We start from the raw sequence: 17,036 nt of genomic DNA, 5'->3' as shown, positions 1-17,036 counted from the left end.
AACATAAAGATATTAGAGACAAATATTTTATTCTTTTTGTTTATGTATTTATAATATATCTCTTTGACATATTTATGTATTGACAGCTACACTATCAGCAGCACATAGGTTAACTTAATTATAATCATCGGACTCATCCATTTTCGATAAATAGTTAACTACACGAATTCTAACCGATGTATGTCCGTCCGTTCGAAATACTGCCAAGGAACGGTGTAGTTTTCCGAGATAAAGAGATTCCAAAACCAAAAGAAATAAGATTGAATGTGTCAATACAAGATAAGATGTCAGACAAAAATTTAGTCTGGAACTGTATTGAATAAAGCCGTGTTCCTAACTGTAATTATTTATGTTCACACATATATGGTTTGTTTCTCTGTGTGTATGTCACCGTAAAATTGTAAACACCGTTAGATTGTAATCTATCTCGCGAGATTATAAACTGTCGAAAGATTGTGAACCTCAACGAACTGCTTACAATTTAACGTATTATTATTCGGTAGTTATATGAAATTGTTGGAAAGTAAAATTAATCTGTAATTGACCAAAGAAGTTTGAATGATAACTAAGTTAGTGTAGTACAATCTACCGAATAATAATACGTTAAATTGTAAGCAGTAAGCTGAGGTTCACAATCTTTCGACAGTTTATAATCTCGCGAGATAGATTACAATCTAACGGTGTTTACAATTTTACGTTAACATGTATAACTAGTGACTATAACAAATGATTTTTATATTAATGCTAGATATTATGATTGTCTACAATCTACATTCACATTGCATTACATCAATTATTAAAATAACTGTATAAATGTTACTCGATCCAAACTTATGTATAAATTTCTATTTACTGCCTGAACAAAAACCTATCACGGAATGACACACACTACACAATTTCACTTTTTATTTATTACTTAAAGAGAGGGACACTTAATTTATACTATAAAAAACTTCAAAAACTTCATTCTATTAAATAAACCTTAAATCCTATATAATACCAAGACGTTGTTACGCCATCGCGTTTTAACACACGCCTAACGCCATCTATTACTTAAACAAATAATTAATTTAGACATTCCGCCCACCAAGGACGAGTCCTTTCAACATTAGAGTTGCACAAAACTTTGATAGAATTACTTTCATAACAAACAAAGAAAAATAACATGTTCAGTTAAACATAACATAAAGTTCATCAAGAAAAAACAAGTTAAAGAATTCGAATATTATACTAGGTAAATACGTTAATAATAAATCTAAAATCTACAACAATGAAAAGAAAGAATTATTATAACATTCGTAATTGAATCAAACTTGCCGCCCACCATGATGTAACAAAAAAAACTAAAATCTATTTCTGAAGTATACTTATTTTACTTAAAGGTCTCTTTATAAGGCCATTCTTACATTTTATGGTTATCACTCTAGTGATATTATCAGGACCAGTATGTTTTTCTACAATTTTACCTAATAACCATTTACACGGTGGCAAGTTTTCTTCCCTAACAATACAAATATCATTTATACAAGGGTCTTCAAGTTTCGAATTCCACTTATATCTTTGACTTAAAGTTAACAAATATTCTTTAGACCATTTTTTCCAAAATTTTACAACAATATTCTGCATGACATTCCATCTTTCTTTAAGATTTACATTAAAATTAATAACTGATGTGTCGTCAACAATATTTACAAGAGGTTCACCAATCAAAAAATGACCTGGGGTTAATGGGAGAGGGTCATCTGCTACGTCACTAAGCAATGAAATCGGTCTTGAATTTAAGCAAGCCTCAACCTGTGATAGAACAGTAACCAGTTCTTCATATGTCATTAAATTATCACCTATTGCCTTGTTCAAATGTGTTTTAACAGATCGCACTCCGGCTTCCCAAATGCCTCCAAAATTTGGTGCTTGAGGTGGAATAAAATGCCACGTTGTTAATTCAGATGTGAGTAATTTTGCAATCTCATCAGGTATGTTTGATTTAGACCGATCAAACATGTCTCTCAATTGTTTATTGGCACCAACAAAATTTGTGCCATTGTCGCTATACAGATCTCGACAATAACCACGCCTAGCGATAAATCTTCGAAAAGCTGCAATAAAAGCCTTAGAAGTCAAATCGGTGACTAATTCAATATGTATAGCTCGTGTTACCATACATACGAAGAGACAAATATAACTCTTGTAGGTCTTAGCTCCTCGTCCTGGAGAAAATTTTATATGATATGGACCTGCATAATCAACGCCGGTTGCTAAAAATGGTTTACTCGGCTTAAGTCGTGCATCAGGAAGTTGGCCCATAAGCTGTACTCTTGCTGCTTTAGAATATCTTAAACAGGTAATACATTTCCGATAGTACTTCTTGACCTGATCTCGAACTCGTACAATCCAATACTTTGAACGAAGAAAGTTTAGCATTATTTGAGGACCGCCATGCAAAGTCTTTTCGTGTGCATCTGAAATTAATAAATTAGTAAGGTGAGACTTAGCAGGTATAATAATGGGATGTCTTGCATCATAGCTTTCGTTGGCCATGCTTATTCGACCGCCTACCCTTAAAATCCCATTTTTGTCTAAAATGGGACAAAGAGTGCGTAACACGCTCTTTTTAGGTACTTCTTTTCCATTTGCTATAACTGTTATTTCTTCGCCAAATGCAAATTGTTGCACTTGCTTTATGCAGACTTCTAGTGTTTTATTGATTTCTGTGACTGTTATAAATTTAGGTAAGGTTTTTCGATCTTCTTTTCTCATTACAAATCTTCGACAATATGATATTACTCTCAACATTTTTACTAAATTAGAAAATTTAATCCATTCAAAATTTTCATTCCTTTCTATGATATTCATTGAAACTATTTTTTCTTCTTCATTTGTATCACCGATTTCTAAATCTTCAATTTGAATATTCGTGTTTCTTAACCATTGTGGACCTTCCCACCATAGAGTGTGAGACAGTAATTCAAGCGGACTCAGACCTCTTGACGCGCAATCAGCTGGGTTTGCTTCAGATGAAACATGACCCCACTGAGAGTATTCCATAATAGAAAGTATTTCTGAGACACGATTACTAACGAAAGTCATCCATTTACTTGGTCCACCTTTAAGCCATGCCAAAACTATTGTTGAATCCGTCCATCCAAACAGATCATTTTTAGGTATTTTCATAATTTGAGATATTTCGTTAATTAATTTTGATGCTAGTACAGCACCGCACAGTTCTAGTCGAGGAATAGAAATTTTCTTCTCAATTGGAGCTACCTTTGTTTTTGCGGATACTAATCGAACTTCTATTTTATCATCTGAACTAATTACACGAATGTATACTGCGGCTGAGTAAGCTGAACAAGATGCATCTGAAAATGCATGTAATTCAACTCGACTTTTGCGGGTGTAACCTAACCATCTGGGAATTTGTAATTGCTGAATATGAATAAGATCATTTCTAAAATTAAACCACAATTCACAAAATTCACTTGACAAAGGATCGTCCCAATCAAGATGTGCTTTCCAAATCTGCTGGATCAAAAGCTTTGCTAATACTACAACTGGTGAAATCCAACCTAGAGGGTCATACAAACGGGCAATATTAGACAAAACTTGTCTTTTGGTAACAGGATATGTTATTTCTGGTAAAGCAACAACGTATTCGAAACTATCAGTTTCTCTATTCCATTGGACGCCAAGGACCTTTATCATATTATCTGTTTTAATTGGCAAAGACGTCTCCTCTTTATTGTTTTGCTTTCCAATGTAATGCAATAACTCCTTACTATTGCTTGTCCATTTTTGCAATTGAAAGCCACCAGATGTCATTAAAGCATTCATTTCATCGTATACTTCTTTAGCTTCATCAATAGTCTCAGTTCCTGTCATCAAATCATCAACGTAAAAATCAGTATTTGTAATAGACGCTGCCACTGGAAACTTCCTCTTCTCTTCATCTGCCAGTCGTTGTAAAGTCTTTACAGCTAGGTACGGAGCACAAGCTGTTCCAAAAGTTAGCGTAAGTAACTTATAATGTTCCACAGGCATGTCTGGATGTGGCCTCCATAAAATCCGCTGAAAATTAGTTTGCGCAGAATCAATTAATACTTGTCTATACATCTTAACTAAATCAGCAACAATACTAATTCGATGAGTTCGCCACCTCATTAAAATATGTCTTAAATCTTGCTGGATTTTCGGTCCAACCATAAGATCGTCATTTAGCGAAACATCATTCATACCCTTACTAGATGCATTGAAAACCACGCGCACTTTAGTGGTTTCCTTATCTTCTCTCACCACTGCATGGTGAGGAAGATACACTGCAGTACTGTTATCCACATCATCTTCTGCAACTCGAGACATGTGGCCAAGTGTCAAATATTCTTCAATCACTTTTGTATACTCTTCACGTAACCAAAAATTATTAGATAATCTTCTTTCTAACGACACCAATCTTTTCATTGCAATATCCATAGATTGTCCATACTGACATTCTGGATCCTTATTTTTAAATGGTAATGTAACAATGAACCTTCCATTCTCATTTCTAGTAGTCGTAGCCTCATAAAGTGTTTCACACATTTGCTCTTCAACAGAAAGTCTCTTCTGAATCCTATCTGGTTCAGCCTCTATCTCCCAAAAACGTTTTAGATAATCATCTTCCTGTTCGACTTGCAAATGTAAACTCGTAATGTTAGCTGTGGAATAAGTATCAGACATTTTTCCCGATAAAACCCAACCAAAGGCCGTATTTTGTGCGATAAGTTTTCCTTTGGGTTGTTTTATTAGGCCATCTAACAATATATCTGAGTATACCTCAGCTCCTACCAATAAATCTATTTTACCTGGTATAGTATAACCTGGATCAGCTAATTCTAACGTAGAAAGTTCCTTCCAATCAGGTAAATCAATTCTGTCACAAGGCAGCATATCAGTGAGTGACCGTAACACGTAAGCATTAACTCGAATTAAACATTCTGGATTATGGCGAGATTCTAAATACAATATAACTAAATATTTTACATGCATTTGACCATCTCCCAGACCTGAAACATTACTATTAACAGATATTTTTTTTAAATTTAACAATTGAGCAGCCGCTTCTGTGATAAACGAAGCTTGCGAGCCTTGATCTAACAAAACCCGCAATATACTCCTATTTCCACTCCTGGACCTCGCCTTGACGACAGCTGTCGCCAGAAGCACTTGTTGATTGTGCCCTTGACGTTTTGCAAAATTTGCTACAATCGATGTACTTGGCACTGGATTCTCTTCTCCATTTTGAACTTCCTCCAATACATTATTAATGTGTGTGTCACTTCCTTCCCTCTCAAAATGCAGCAAAGTATTATGTCTTCTGCCACATTTCTTACAACATGTCGATTGTCGACATTTATTTACTACGTGAGTCGTTTGTAAGCAATTGTAACAAAGTCCTTTCGACAGAGCAAAATCTCTTCTTTGTTGAACAGTACGAAGTCTAAATTGCTTACATAAATTAATATAATGATTTTCTCCGCATAAAGGACAACAAAATCCGGTTTTTTTATTATTCTCTTGAACTGCCGCGTGAAACGTTTTAGGAACATGTTTTTTCACTTGAAAACTAGGTTTAGGTAATTGTTTTCCAGTCTCAACCATCTCTAGACTCCTAAATCTTCCCTCAAGAAACTCAACAAATTGCGACCATGTTGGCAAATCATCTGACAAATTATTTATGTGATTTTCCCACTGTTTATGTGTTTCTAAGTCTATTTTCGAGACTGTCAAATAAATTACAATAGAATCCCAAGAAGCCGTAGATATGCCTATATTATCCAACGCCTTTAAACAAGAAGTTGTTGTATCTAATAATTGTTTAATTGCTGATGATGATTCACTAATTGATTTCTGTGAAAATAAAGTCTTAAGAATTGCATTACTATTATATCTTTTGTTGTTATATCTTTTTACTAATTGATTCCACGCTTCTTCATAGTTGAGATCTGTAGTCGAATAATTTCCTATTAAGTTTAAGGGTTCTCCTACTATACTACTTTTTAAATAATGCAATTTCTGCGCAGGCGATAACATTTCATTATTATGAATAACAGAACAGAACAAATCATAAAATGTCTGCCATTCACTATATTTTCCAGAAAATGAGGGTAGTTGTATCCGTGGTAATTTTATAACATCTACAGAATGAGCCTTTGCTTGATTTGCCCTACATGTTGAACTCTCAAACTGTTCTAACTTTTCTTTTAAATCTGTCATATATTCAGTATATATTTCTTGGAACGAATCACAAATGTCTTCTTCAAAATACGGAAACGACTTTATTTGTTCTGGAACAACTATTTGTATTAAATGCTTATGATTATCCATAAATTCCTTCAGCAACTCATCTAAAGTATTTATACGTGTTTGGACATATGCTTTTGTTATTCTCACTCTTGGACTTTTCTTATAATTTGAATGCGCCTTTTGTAGCCTTGAATGTAAATCCTCTTGATTTTTTATTATGTTAAAAGCCATTATTTCAATTTACAATTACGTAAAGTCTATTATTTCAAATCACTAATGTTTTAATTTACAACACTTTTTTTTTTTTAATTAGTCAATAGTAATAAGATTTGTTGAAATTATTCTAAGTCCAAGATTGGTTGAAATTATTCTAAGTCCATACTATAAAATTTTACAAGTCCAGTTGTCACTAATGAATAAATATTCTAAGTCTTTTGCATTAACTCACGAGTCCAAAGTCCATCCCTGGTTTCGGCACCATGAACACAAACCTATCACGGAATGACACACAACACACAATTTCACTTTTTATTTATTACTTAAAGAGAGGGACACTTAATTTATACTATAAAAAACTTCAAAAACTTCATTCTATTAAATAAACCTTAAATCCTATATAATACCAAGACGTTGTTACGCCATCGCGTTTTAACACACGCCTAACGCCATCTATTACTTAAACAAATAATTAATTTAGACACTGCCCCCTTTATAACTTAGTACATAGCGTATAATTCGTGGGTCTTGATTCTAAGCGACTAATAATAAATAATTGATTCGCCTTGAACATATGATAATTAAAATTTAACTTGAAATGCGGAGCGAGCAATAATTTAAAATGATAAAAATTTAATGGTAAAAGCACTCTAATTTATATAAAAGAAAAGGGCTCAAGGAAAATTACGGTAATAAGGTTTTCTTGTCGCAGCTAAATTGCGCAGTTAATTAGAAATACTCACTAGAATTACAAGAAAAAGAAGCTGACGACCGCTCGTTAAGAGGAGACATCTACAGTTATTACTTAAGCTTGTGAGATGAAATAATTATACCAGCACTTTGTCCAGTCGTTAAACTATGTTGCTTTAGTATAACAGTCGAAATCGTTCATTAAAACATAATGATCATTTAAACGATTCATATAATAATAATAAAGCCTTTATATTCCGAAACTCTGTGATTTTAATATATGTATATGAACATTAATATTTTCACTCCAGTATATCTCGGAGTTCGGTGTGCCTCTTGGCAAAGGCCTCCCATAACCCTTTCCACTGTTCTCTATCTTTTGCGACTCTTGTCCAGTTGTAGCCTGCTGTTAGTTTCAGTTCGTCCTCCCATCTCTTGCGTTGTCGGCATCTTCTTCGTTTTCCGTCTGTAGGGTACCATTCCGTCAATATTTTGCTCGATTTTTCATGGGAGCTCCGTAGCATATGACCCGTCCATCTCCATTTCATTTGGAGAACATTTAAACCATTTAGTATAGAATTAAATAAGTTAACGTATTTTTCAATGCATTCAATGTACATTGCCCGCATGTGTGATGTCAGATGGGTCAAGAAGACCCTTACATTGAATGGTCCAGTGGGAAGATGGAATAAAAGGGATAGCGGAACAGAATTGGGCAAATTGTCGCGAGGAATAGAGACAAGTGGAGCATGCCTCCACTGCGTCGAAGGTCGAGTGCTAGTGTACAACATAAATGATATGGTAGTTAGTGTTAGTGTGTAGTAGTGTCAGTGTAGTACTCGAAAAAAGGCTATTTTTATTATTATCTTTCAAATTTCAATGCTTTAGTAAGGTTCCTTAAACTAGTCTCTATGTCTCTCAGTTTAAATATAGTTATAATTAACATTTACCTTATAATAATACATATATTTTCTCTAATGCCGGACGTAATAATTTTTTGTTATTTATATACCAGCTTACCTAAATTATTATGACACCAAACTAACCAACATCGAGACTAATATTTAGAATTGTAACCTGAATTATAAATACGAAAGGCATCCAATATATCCGATGATACAATTATTAGATTACTTTGTTCTTAAACAAAAGAAAGAAATCAGAATTTATGTAATCCCCTAGGGCAAAGCCAGAAAATATTTCAAAGAAATCTTATTCACAAACTTAGGGTTAGCGATCTTACATTATTTTTTATTACTATGTATAATGTATCGTATGTGAGCTTGAAGTTAAAGAAGCTACAAGAGGCATGTAAAGTAAGACTACTACAGTATTACAGTATACATTACAGTATATTATTATAGAAACTCTACTATCAGAGAAACTGGTAAAAGCTAGTTCTAGTACATAATTGAAATAGCGTTTGTCTTTTTGTTCACGACACGTCGTCAATTTTTGGCTTTAAGATATTCTCAATTCCTGACCATATTTTCCTATACCGTGCAAATAAGTGTAAATTACGCAATAATTAAGAAATAAATTAGTAGTGCATTCTGCCGTTGTCTCAACGGCAGAATATTGTAGAACGTTCTCAAAACGTCTACCCACCGGACGGTTGGCCTAGTGGCTTCAGCGTGCGACGCTCACCCCTGAGGTTGTAAGTTCGATCCCCAGCTGTGCACCATTGGAATTTCTGTCTATGCACGCATTTAACACTACACATATTTAGCGACTCTTTTCAATTAAAGTAGCTCAGACTAATGAAAGGACACTCCGCTTTTCGTTACGAAAAAATCTGGTAACTTTTAACACAGCACGTATTTATTTAGTATTATGAGCTCCATTGCTCATTCTACTACAATATTAGCTATGAATAATGCGAGCGCAGCCAGTTCAAAATTAAACTATTTTATTCAGTTATTGTATGAAAATTTATACTTTGAGTTAGCGCAAGTAAATGAACAGTATAGTTCAAACTTATAATCACTTGCTAACTTGTTAAACTATACAAATTGTTATGAAAGCGAAATACCTAATCTGTCAAGTTTTAAACATTCGTTATTTACATGGACAAAAATATTTCATATTTTGTAAGGCATTTAGCAACGATTTAAAAAGAACTAATTATATGCATCTTAATAAGTTTATCTCGTGAAACATACTAATTTAACCTATAGGTATATTTTTGTAAGTATATCAAATAATTTCGGCCAATTTATTTATGTATATATAATACCCTTAAAATAAAATAATTAACTAGAGTTAAAATCGGAATGAATGCTTTATATTTTTATGTGCAGTATTTATTTTAGTCAGAACCCTAATTTATATCCCTATAATTGTATCGCTTGCTTTTAAAACCTCATTTGCATTTTCAATTTTCCCAAGAAGATTCTTTTATGCTTCGTGGAAATATTAAATTGTGTGTATTCATAGTGGCTTAGTTTCTGAGTAAAATAAGCTTGAGCACGCTTTCAGGGCGTAGCTTAATTAAAATATAAATTGAATTTTAAATAGTTTTTGAGTGCTGCTTACTGCTTAAACAAATTGGTTATATCTGGTTTTAGGGTTGCAATTTTAAGTTTAAAATAAAACTTCTTAATTCAAATTTGAGTGTTGACAACATAAAAACCCTGTTTGATTGTTAATGGCGCGTCTAAACGGGCCATGTTTTGCTGCAATTGATGGCTGCACTGTTGGCCACTAATTGCCCGGCCATTACAAAAATATTTTAATGCAGCTGATGGCCGAACAATCTATGGCTGGGCAATGTGTTGCAATATGTCTGCAATAGTATGGCCCATGATGCAGACTCCTAAACGGGCCACACAAACCGGCAACAATGGCTGACGAAATCACACTTGTCGCAGCAGCTTATATTGTTTTAAAAAAGAAACATTATGGCGCGTCTAAACGGGCCATGTTTTGCTGCAATTGATGGCTGCAACACTGTGGCCGGCAACATTGCAAACAATAGCAGCCACACTATGCAATATTGCAGTAATGTCCCGGCCATATAGCCAAACATGTTTTGTATAGCCACATATGGCCGATGTTGCCCCGATGGGTGGCCGGACGATCGCTAGGCTATCGAATTCAACTGCAATATTGCACAGCCAGTTCTCTTGTTGTTTCAGTCACTCCCTTTGTTATGGCATAGTGTATCCTTTTCTACGCGACATGACGTTTGCTTTGAGTGAAGTGTTTTGTGCTTTATTCTGTGTTTTGCGATCAGCTGTATTTGACGTTAGATTAATACGTAAAAATGACTACTTTTGACATTCTAGTTCTTGAATAATTTATTATCAAGACTTATTTCTAGACTCAAATTGTCTACAGTTTCACGCCTATTTAAGTAAGGTCGAATCCACAATCTCTTCTTTTTCTGTTTCTTTTTTAAAACAATATAAGCTGCTGCAACAAGTGTGATTTCGTCAGCCATTGTTGCCGGTTTGTGTGGCCCGTTTAGGAGTCTGCATCATGGGCCATACTATTGCAGACATATTGCAACACATTGCCCAGCCATAGATTATTCGGCCATCAGCTGCATTAAAATATTTTTGTAATGGCCGGGCAATTAGTGGCCAACAGTGCAGCCATCAATTGCAGCAAGCGTTTAGACGCGCCATTATACAATCACTTTAAATGAACACGTCAATACCCACTATATAATGTATTGATTTAATCTTAATTTTATCAAGGTTTCCCCAAATGAAAGCCTATCACGCATCACAGTACTTATTTCGACAAAATAATTACACAATTATTTTTTACTTTTACGATAACTAACGATAGGTACGATAAGAAAATCAACGAAAATGCTTGTTAAATTTATTTAATTAAAGTTAATTTAATGTGACCTTTAATCTGTACATTTACAAGCACTAGTTTTGCCAGAATGTTAATTAGTACCCAATTATAAACGTTGCTAACAGAAGTAAAAATATGTTTCTATGTAATTGTCACGCTTTTATTTGAGAATTTAATTATATACGTGTAAAACTGAAATCCTAACTAGAATAATGTTCGTATAAAAATTTATTGTCTCCTACAGACAGTACTAAAAGCTTTAGTAATCTCTTAGCTTACATTTAGAAATGGATGATCAAAATTTCACATGTCTTGCCCACAATAAATTTGACAGACTAGATACATTTTATTGTGTGTCCAATCAGATATTTATGAGGATTTATTTTTTGCGTTACGTAATAAACATTGTCTATGACGTACCAGTCTTGAGCAATGTCACTATGTCAAACTTATACAGAGCAAATTATTGATAGTGTGTGTTTTTATCCGCAAATACGAAGTCATTTAGTAGATTTGTAAATAAAATAAAAATGTGTGCGTGTACTAGGTGTACACACGTAAGAAGTGAAACTTCTTTATGACCTTATTTTTCGAAAAATGATCTACTATATGCAACTTAACGAAATTGGTTAAATAAAGTTTAACAAAAGGCTTTTATTATCATAGACATGAATACAAATACAATTATTTAATTTTACCTTATTACTACTAAGATTATTACAGAATTTCATTAATTGTTATAGAATTATTACTATCATTGTTATCGTTATTATATATTTTTTTATTAATGGCTTCGAATCTCTTCGGATCAACCGTGGTAGGGACAAGAAAAAGATGGCGCGTAACCGAAAAACGTGACGATTTGCTACAAAATTTCTCCCATACGTCGATAAAGAACTTTCATTCCAACGCCGATAAAGAAGTTTGACTTCAAAAAGCAACATGGCGCGTAACCGAGAAATGTGACGCGTAACGAAAAAATGTTACACTAAATTTTTTTCCAACCCCGATAAAGAAGTTTCACTTCAAAAAATGTGTGCATGTACTAGGTTCTTTATGACCTTATTTTTCGAAAAATGATCTACTATATGCAACTTAACGAAATTGGTTAAATAAAGTTTAACAAAAGGCTTTTATTATCATAGACATGAATACAAATACAATTATGTATTTCATTTTACCTTATTACTACTAAGATTATTACAGAATTTCATTAATTGTAATAGAATTATTACTATCATTGTTATCGTTATTATATATTTTTGTTATTAATGGCTTCGAATCTCTTCGGATCAACCGTGGTAGGGACAAGAAAAAGATGGCGCGTAACCGAAAAACGTGACGATTTGCTACAAAATTTCTCCCATACGTCGATAAAAAATTCATTCTAACGCCGATAAAGAAGTTTGACTTCAAAAAGCAACATGGCGCGTAACCGAAAAACGTGACGATTTGCTACAAAATTTCTCCCATACGTCGATAAAGAACTTTCATTCCAACGCCGATAAAGAAGTTTGACTTCAAAAAGCAACATGGCGCGTAACCGAAAATGTGACGCGTAACGAAAAAATGTTACACTAATTTTTTTTCCAACCCCGATAAAGAAGTTTCACTTCAAATATTCTATTTGACAACTATAGGCCTCGTTACAGTGCCACATACTTTTCTTGGCCGGCGGCTGAAATTAGTACTACCGTCGCCATTTTGAAATGTCAGACTGACATAGTCAGTTAGCTGTAATTTCTTGGCGCGTACAATAAATAATTTAACTATACCAACATCTAATAAAAATCCAACTAAAATGTATTTATTTTATTCCTTGCATTTATTTTTTTTGTAAAAATGAATCAAGTAAAATAATTATATAACATATATTAAACTATAATGAGTTAACAATCTAATTAAAAAGATCAACACACGATATGGAAATTCTAACAATGTTTGTTTCACTATATTATTAGAAACTAAAGTCTAATAGGTATCTATGAGTAAAGTAAAAAGGTATTGTTGAATTAATCAAGTAAAATAATTATAAAACATATATTAAACTATAATGAGTTAACAATCTAATTAAAAAGATCAACACACGATATGGAAATTCTAACAATGTTTGTTTCACTATATTATTAGAAACTAAAGTCTAATAGGTATCTATGAGTAAAGTAAAAAGGTATTGTTGAATTAATCAAGTAAAATAATTATAAAACATATATTAAACTATAATGAGTTAACAATGTAATTAAAGAGATCAACACACGATATGGAAATTCTAACAATGTTTGTTTCATTATATTATTAGAAACTAAAGTCTAATTGGTATCTATGAGTAAAGTAAAAAGGTATTGTTGAATTTCGGCCAACTTTCAGTTACAGTCATCATAATTTAACAACTTGATGGACGAACAAGGATTTCCACTTTCAAGGTTTAACCTCTATAAAGACAAAAATAACAATGTGCGTATTTTATTAGAGACAAAAGCATGGAATTACATAGACTTAAACATTGTAACCTTTTTATAACTTTATTATATTGTACCTATTCGTCAAAAAAGATAATAATATTTATTAACAATTAATAAATTACAATTAGAAAAATAAATAAATCAGTGGCGCTACAACCTCTTTAGGTCTTGGCCTCAGATTTCTGAATCTGTTTCATGATCATTTTTAAATCTAATAGGCAAGTAGGTGATTAGCCTCCAGTGCCTGACACATGCCGTCGACTTTTGGATCTAATACATGTCGGTTTCCTCACGATGTTTTCCTTCACCGTTCGAGCAAATGTTAAATGCGCACATAGAAAGAAAGTCCATTGGTGCACAGCCGGGGATCGAACCTACGACCTCAGGTATGAGAGTCGCACGCTGAAGCCACTAGGCCAACACTGCTCAAATAATTTACAATTTAAACAGCTGCTATTGTCTACAATAACGCAATTTACAGTAAACAAATACCCGCTACGCCGTAGTCTGAATCTATCGACACCTTGTATCAAGATTTTAAAATAAAATCACGTTCATGCACTTGTGGAAACGTTTTGAAACGAAAACGATTTTGTCATACGGGAGTCTAATATGATTAATAGATTTTTTGCACCTACACCAAAGATTCATCTTGCTTTTCCACTTTCAAAGATGTCACACTTTATAGCATAAAATTACATTTGTTATTCCTGTACCTAGAATTGTGCAAAAATGTCATTTACTTTGACGCATAATTTTGGATTTGCGTAGGAGGAGTTCATTTAACTTATGACCTTTCGTTATGAATCATAATATGTACCACCTACGTTCTTTCGTTGGGGGCATGAAATTATTACTCCGTTGAAATATCATCAATTCCCTTTCTACTTAATTGGCTTACTCTTTGTGTCATTTATATTAATACTACGTAGCTGCCCCCACGAAATTCGTTTCTCCTTAATGTGATTTTACTTAGCCTACCTTTTTTAGTACATACCAACATGGAACATATTGCTATGCTACACCACAGACTGTTTGGTTGAAAATTACGCAATGAAAACTTTTTAGGTTTTTCTGTGAATTTTTCTCTATAAAAACCTCAGAGTTCATGTCATAAGTTTTTAATTAACAAATAAAAAATATGGGGTTAATAGTAGGGGGGTGAAAATTAAGGGTTGTATGTATTTTTGTATGGTGTATCAAAAAAAAAAGAAATAAAAATAAAAGTTTTGGGGTAACCCTTATCACTTAGGTCTTAGAGGTTTGAAATATAGATTATAGATAGTAGCCGATTCTCAGACTTACTGAAGAAAAAAATCATAATAATCGATCGAGCCGTTTCGGAGGAGTATTGGAATGAAAATTGTGACACGATAATTTTAACTTCAGCCGACTTTACATATAAGATAAATTAATAATAGGGACCTTGTCTATTAATTTAGGATTCAGTTACATACTATCTAGAGAATATTTAAAAAAAAAAATATTTTTATTTAAACTAAATACTAACTAATTAATAATAATAATAATAATGTAAATATTGCACTTACCAGATCGCTTTGTGTGGTGTCCGTATAGACGTTGGAGGTCCAGTGAGACGGCGCCGCGCGCGAAGCATAGTGCAAGAAGTGCAGCCACGCACGTCGCTAGTCTACACGGTAACATATCTGTAAATAACAATATATCTATTAGGTAAAAATAAACACTATATTAGTGCTGAAAACTGGTGAATCCTGGCATCCATTAAGCCTGATTCACGCTACACCGTGTCTCGACCGGGCCGTGCCCCGGCCGGGGCACGGTCTAACATTATTGATATACTTTTGTATGAAGTAATTCATGCCTGACCGTGGCTCGGCCGGGGCACGGCGTTGTAATGTCGGTGGGTATTGTTTCCCGGCTCCGGCACGGTCCGGCCCCGGCACGTCGTAACATGAACGTAGGCGCCCGGGCACCCAACGTCAAATCTTAGTGAGGTTGAATTTTTTCTATGTACGATAAATATGGCTTTTGAAATCTTGTAATTTTTTTGGTTAGATCTGGTTTTAATTTTTCAAGTAAATGAGTAAAGCATTCTTTAGATATTCTAAAATAACCATAAAACTTGCTCTCGTCGTATATTAATTCTTTGTAAAGTAAAGAAAATTCCCCTTCTGCTTCTCGCTTTCTCCAGGTTGGATGTACACCCGATCTTCTTTTAGTACTTTCGCTTCGTTTTTCTAATACTTCGTCATTGATGGCAATTGCAATAGCTGCCAATTCAAATTGTGAAAATTGCATAATTACTCAAGCGTCAAGTCTATCGACAGATGAAATCACTAGCTGACAAAAACAGATATAGTGGTGCAAGCACGTACGTGCGTACACCCAAACAGCCCGGTGTAACATGAATCAATGTCCAGGACGGCGCACGGTGGCCGTGTCCCGGCCGAGGCCCGGCCCGGTCGCGACACGGTGTAGCGTGAATCAGCCTTTATGCTTGGCGTTATACGCTTCGGGAACAATGGTTCGCGAGAAACATTATAGCGAAAAAGAGGTCATTAACCTACTTATTCATTTATTCATACACATATAGTTGAGATACAGAAACGAAATTCTTAGAAATAGAGAAAGTTAACACAAAATAGACATTTGAGTTACTTTAGAAAAGAAAATGTTCCTCGTATTTGTATCCCTTATCTAAAAGTAAAGTAAAAACTTTGCGTATCTAATTAGCGGAGAGTATTTGAAATAATTATTTGATATTAAATTAATATAATGAGATAAAAGCTTATAAGATTATTATTGTACGTTGAATTTAATATCAGAGTTGCTTTAGTAACTCGATTCAAGCAAATGTTTGTAGACCTTACTCGTCTAAATTAATTTTAGTCTAAACTAAACTCGATTAAAATTTTGGCACTGTCAAAGTTCAGTTGTGATTGTAGCCTACAATATTAAGTGAATGTACACTTTTATAGCATTTTATTAAAGTATATTAGTTATATGTATTGGGTATTATAGTTCCTATATATATGTATGTAGTTGATATTTTTAAGTGTTATTTTTATGGGACATTGGACCGTGTATTTTGAAGCCTTGTGATCACTATTTAAGTTCCAATCCCAGCATTAAGACATGTTCAAAGTAAAACTAATTTGTTTTTTATTTTCCACGAGCTGTGCTCTCCGGTTTCACATGCATTAATAACATCGAACCACGATATTCTATAGCCTAAAGCTTTTTTCGGTTAGACAATAAAATGCAAAAAAAACTTTTTGTACATATGGAATTCTGTTCATTGCAAAAAAAAAACAAATGAACAGTTAAATCTTTCCTCTTTATAATATTAGTATAGGTTTAGGGCATCAATTTCTATTCCTTATAAATATGTATGTTAAATGGTTCCAAGATATTTAAATTCAAGTTTAAAGGAACTAAAACTGTTTGCACTAGCTTTAAGCCAATTTTCTCGTTTTCCAGTTATCACAAAAATTAAATAATTAAACTGTCGTCAGCATTTTCTTTTCATTTAAGCTTTTAAAACCGAATTTTAAGTTAGATGAGATGAGTTTTAATTATTATGCTTGAAAGGTTTAT

The 17,036-nt window shown here is 33.5% G+C and overlaps 1 protein-coding gene across 1 annotated transcript in view; it reads right to left on the bottom strand.

The window, feature by feature from the left end:
* Positions 1–17,036, bottom strand: part of LOC125051613 (IDLSRF-like peptide) — a 59,765-nt gene that overhangs the window by 7,557 nt on the left and 35,172 nt on the right. Inside the window, exon 2 of the mRNA XM_047652056.1 lies at positions 15,008–15,124. Within this exon, the coding sequence (XP_047508012.1) occupies positions 15,008–15,122 (115 nt within the window). The 5' untranslated portion in view covers positions 15,123–15,124. The remainder of the gene's footprint in view (positions 1–15,007; positions 15,125–17,036) is intronic.

This window comes from Pieris napi, chromosome 8 (assembly GCF_905475465.1).
Source record: "Pieris napi chromosome 8, ilPieNapi1.2, whole genome shotgun sequence".
Lineage (NCBI taxonomy): Eukaryota > Metazoa > Arthropoda > Insecta > Lepidoptera > Pieridae > Pieris > Pieris napi.
This window is presented reverse-complemented; position numbering and strand designations above follow the sequence as displayed.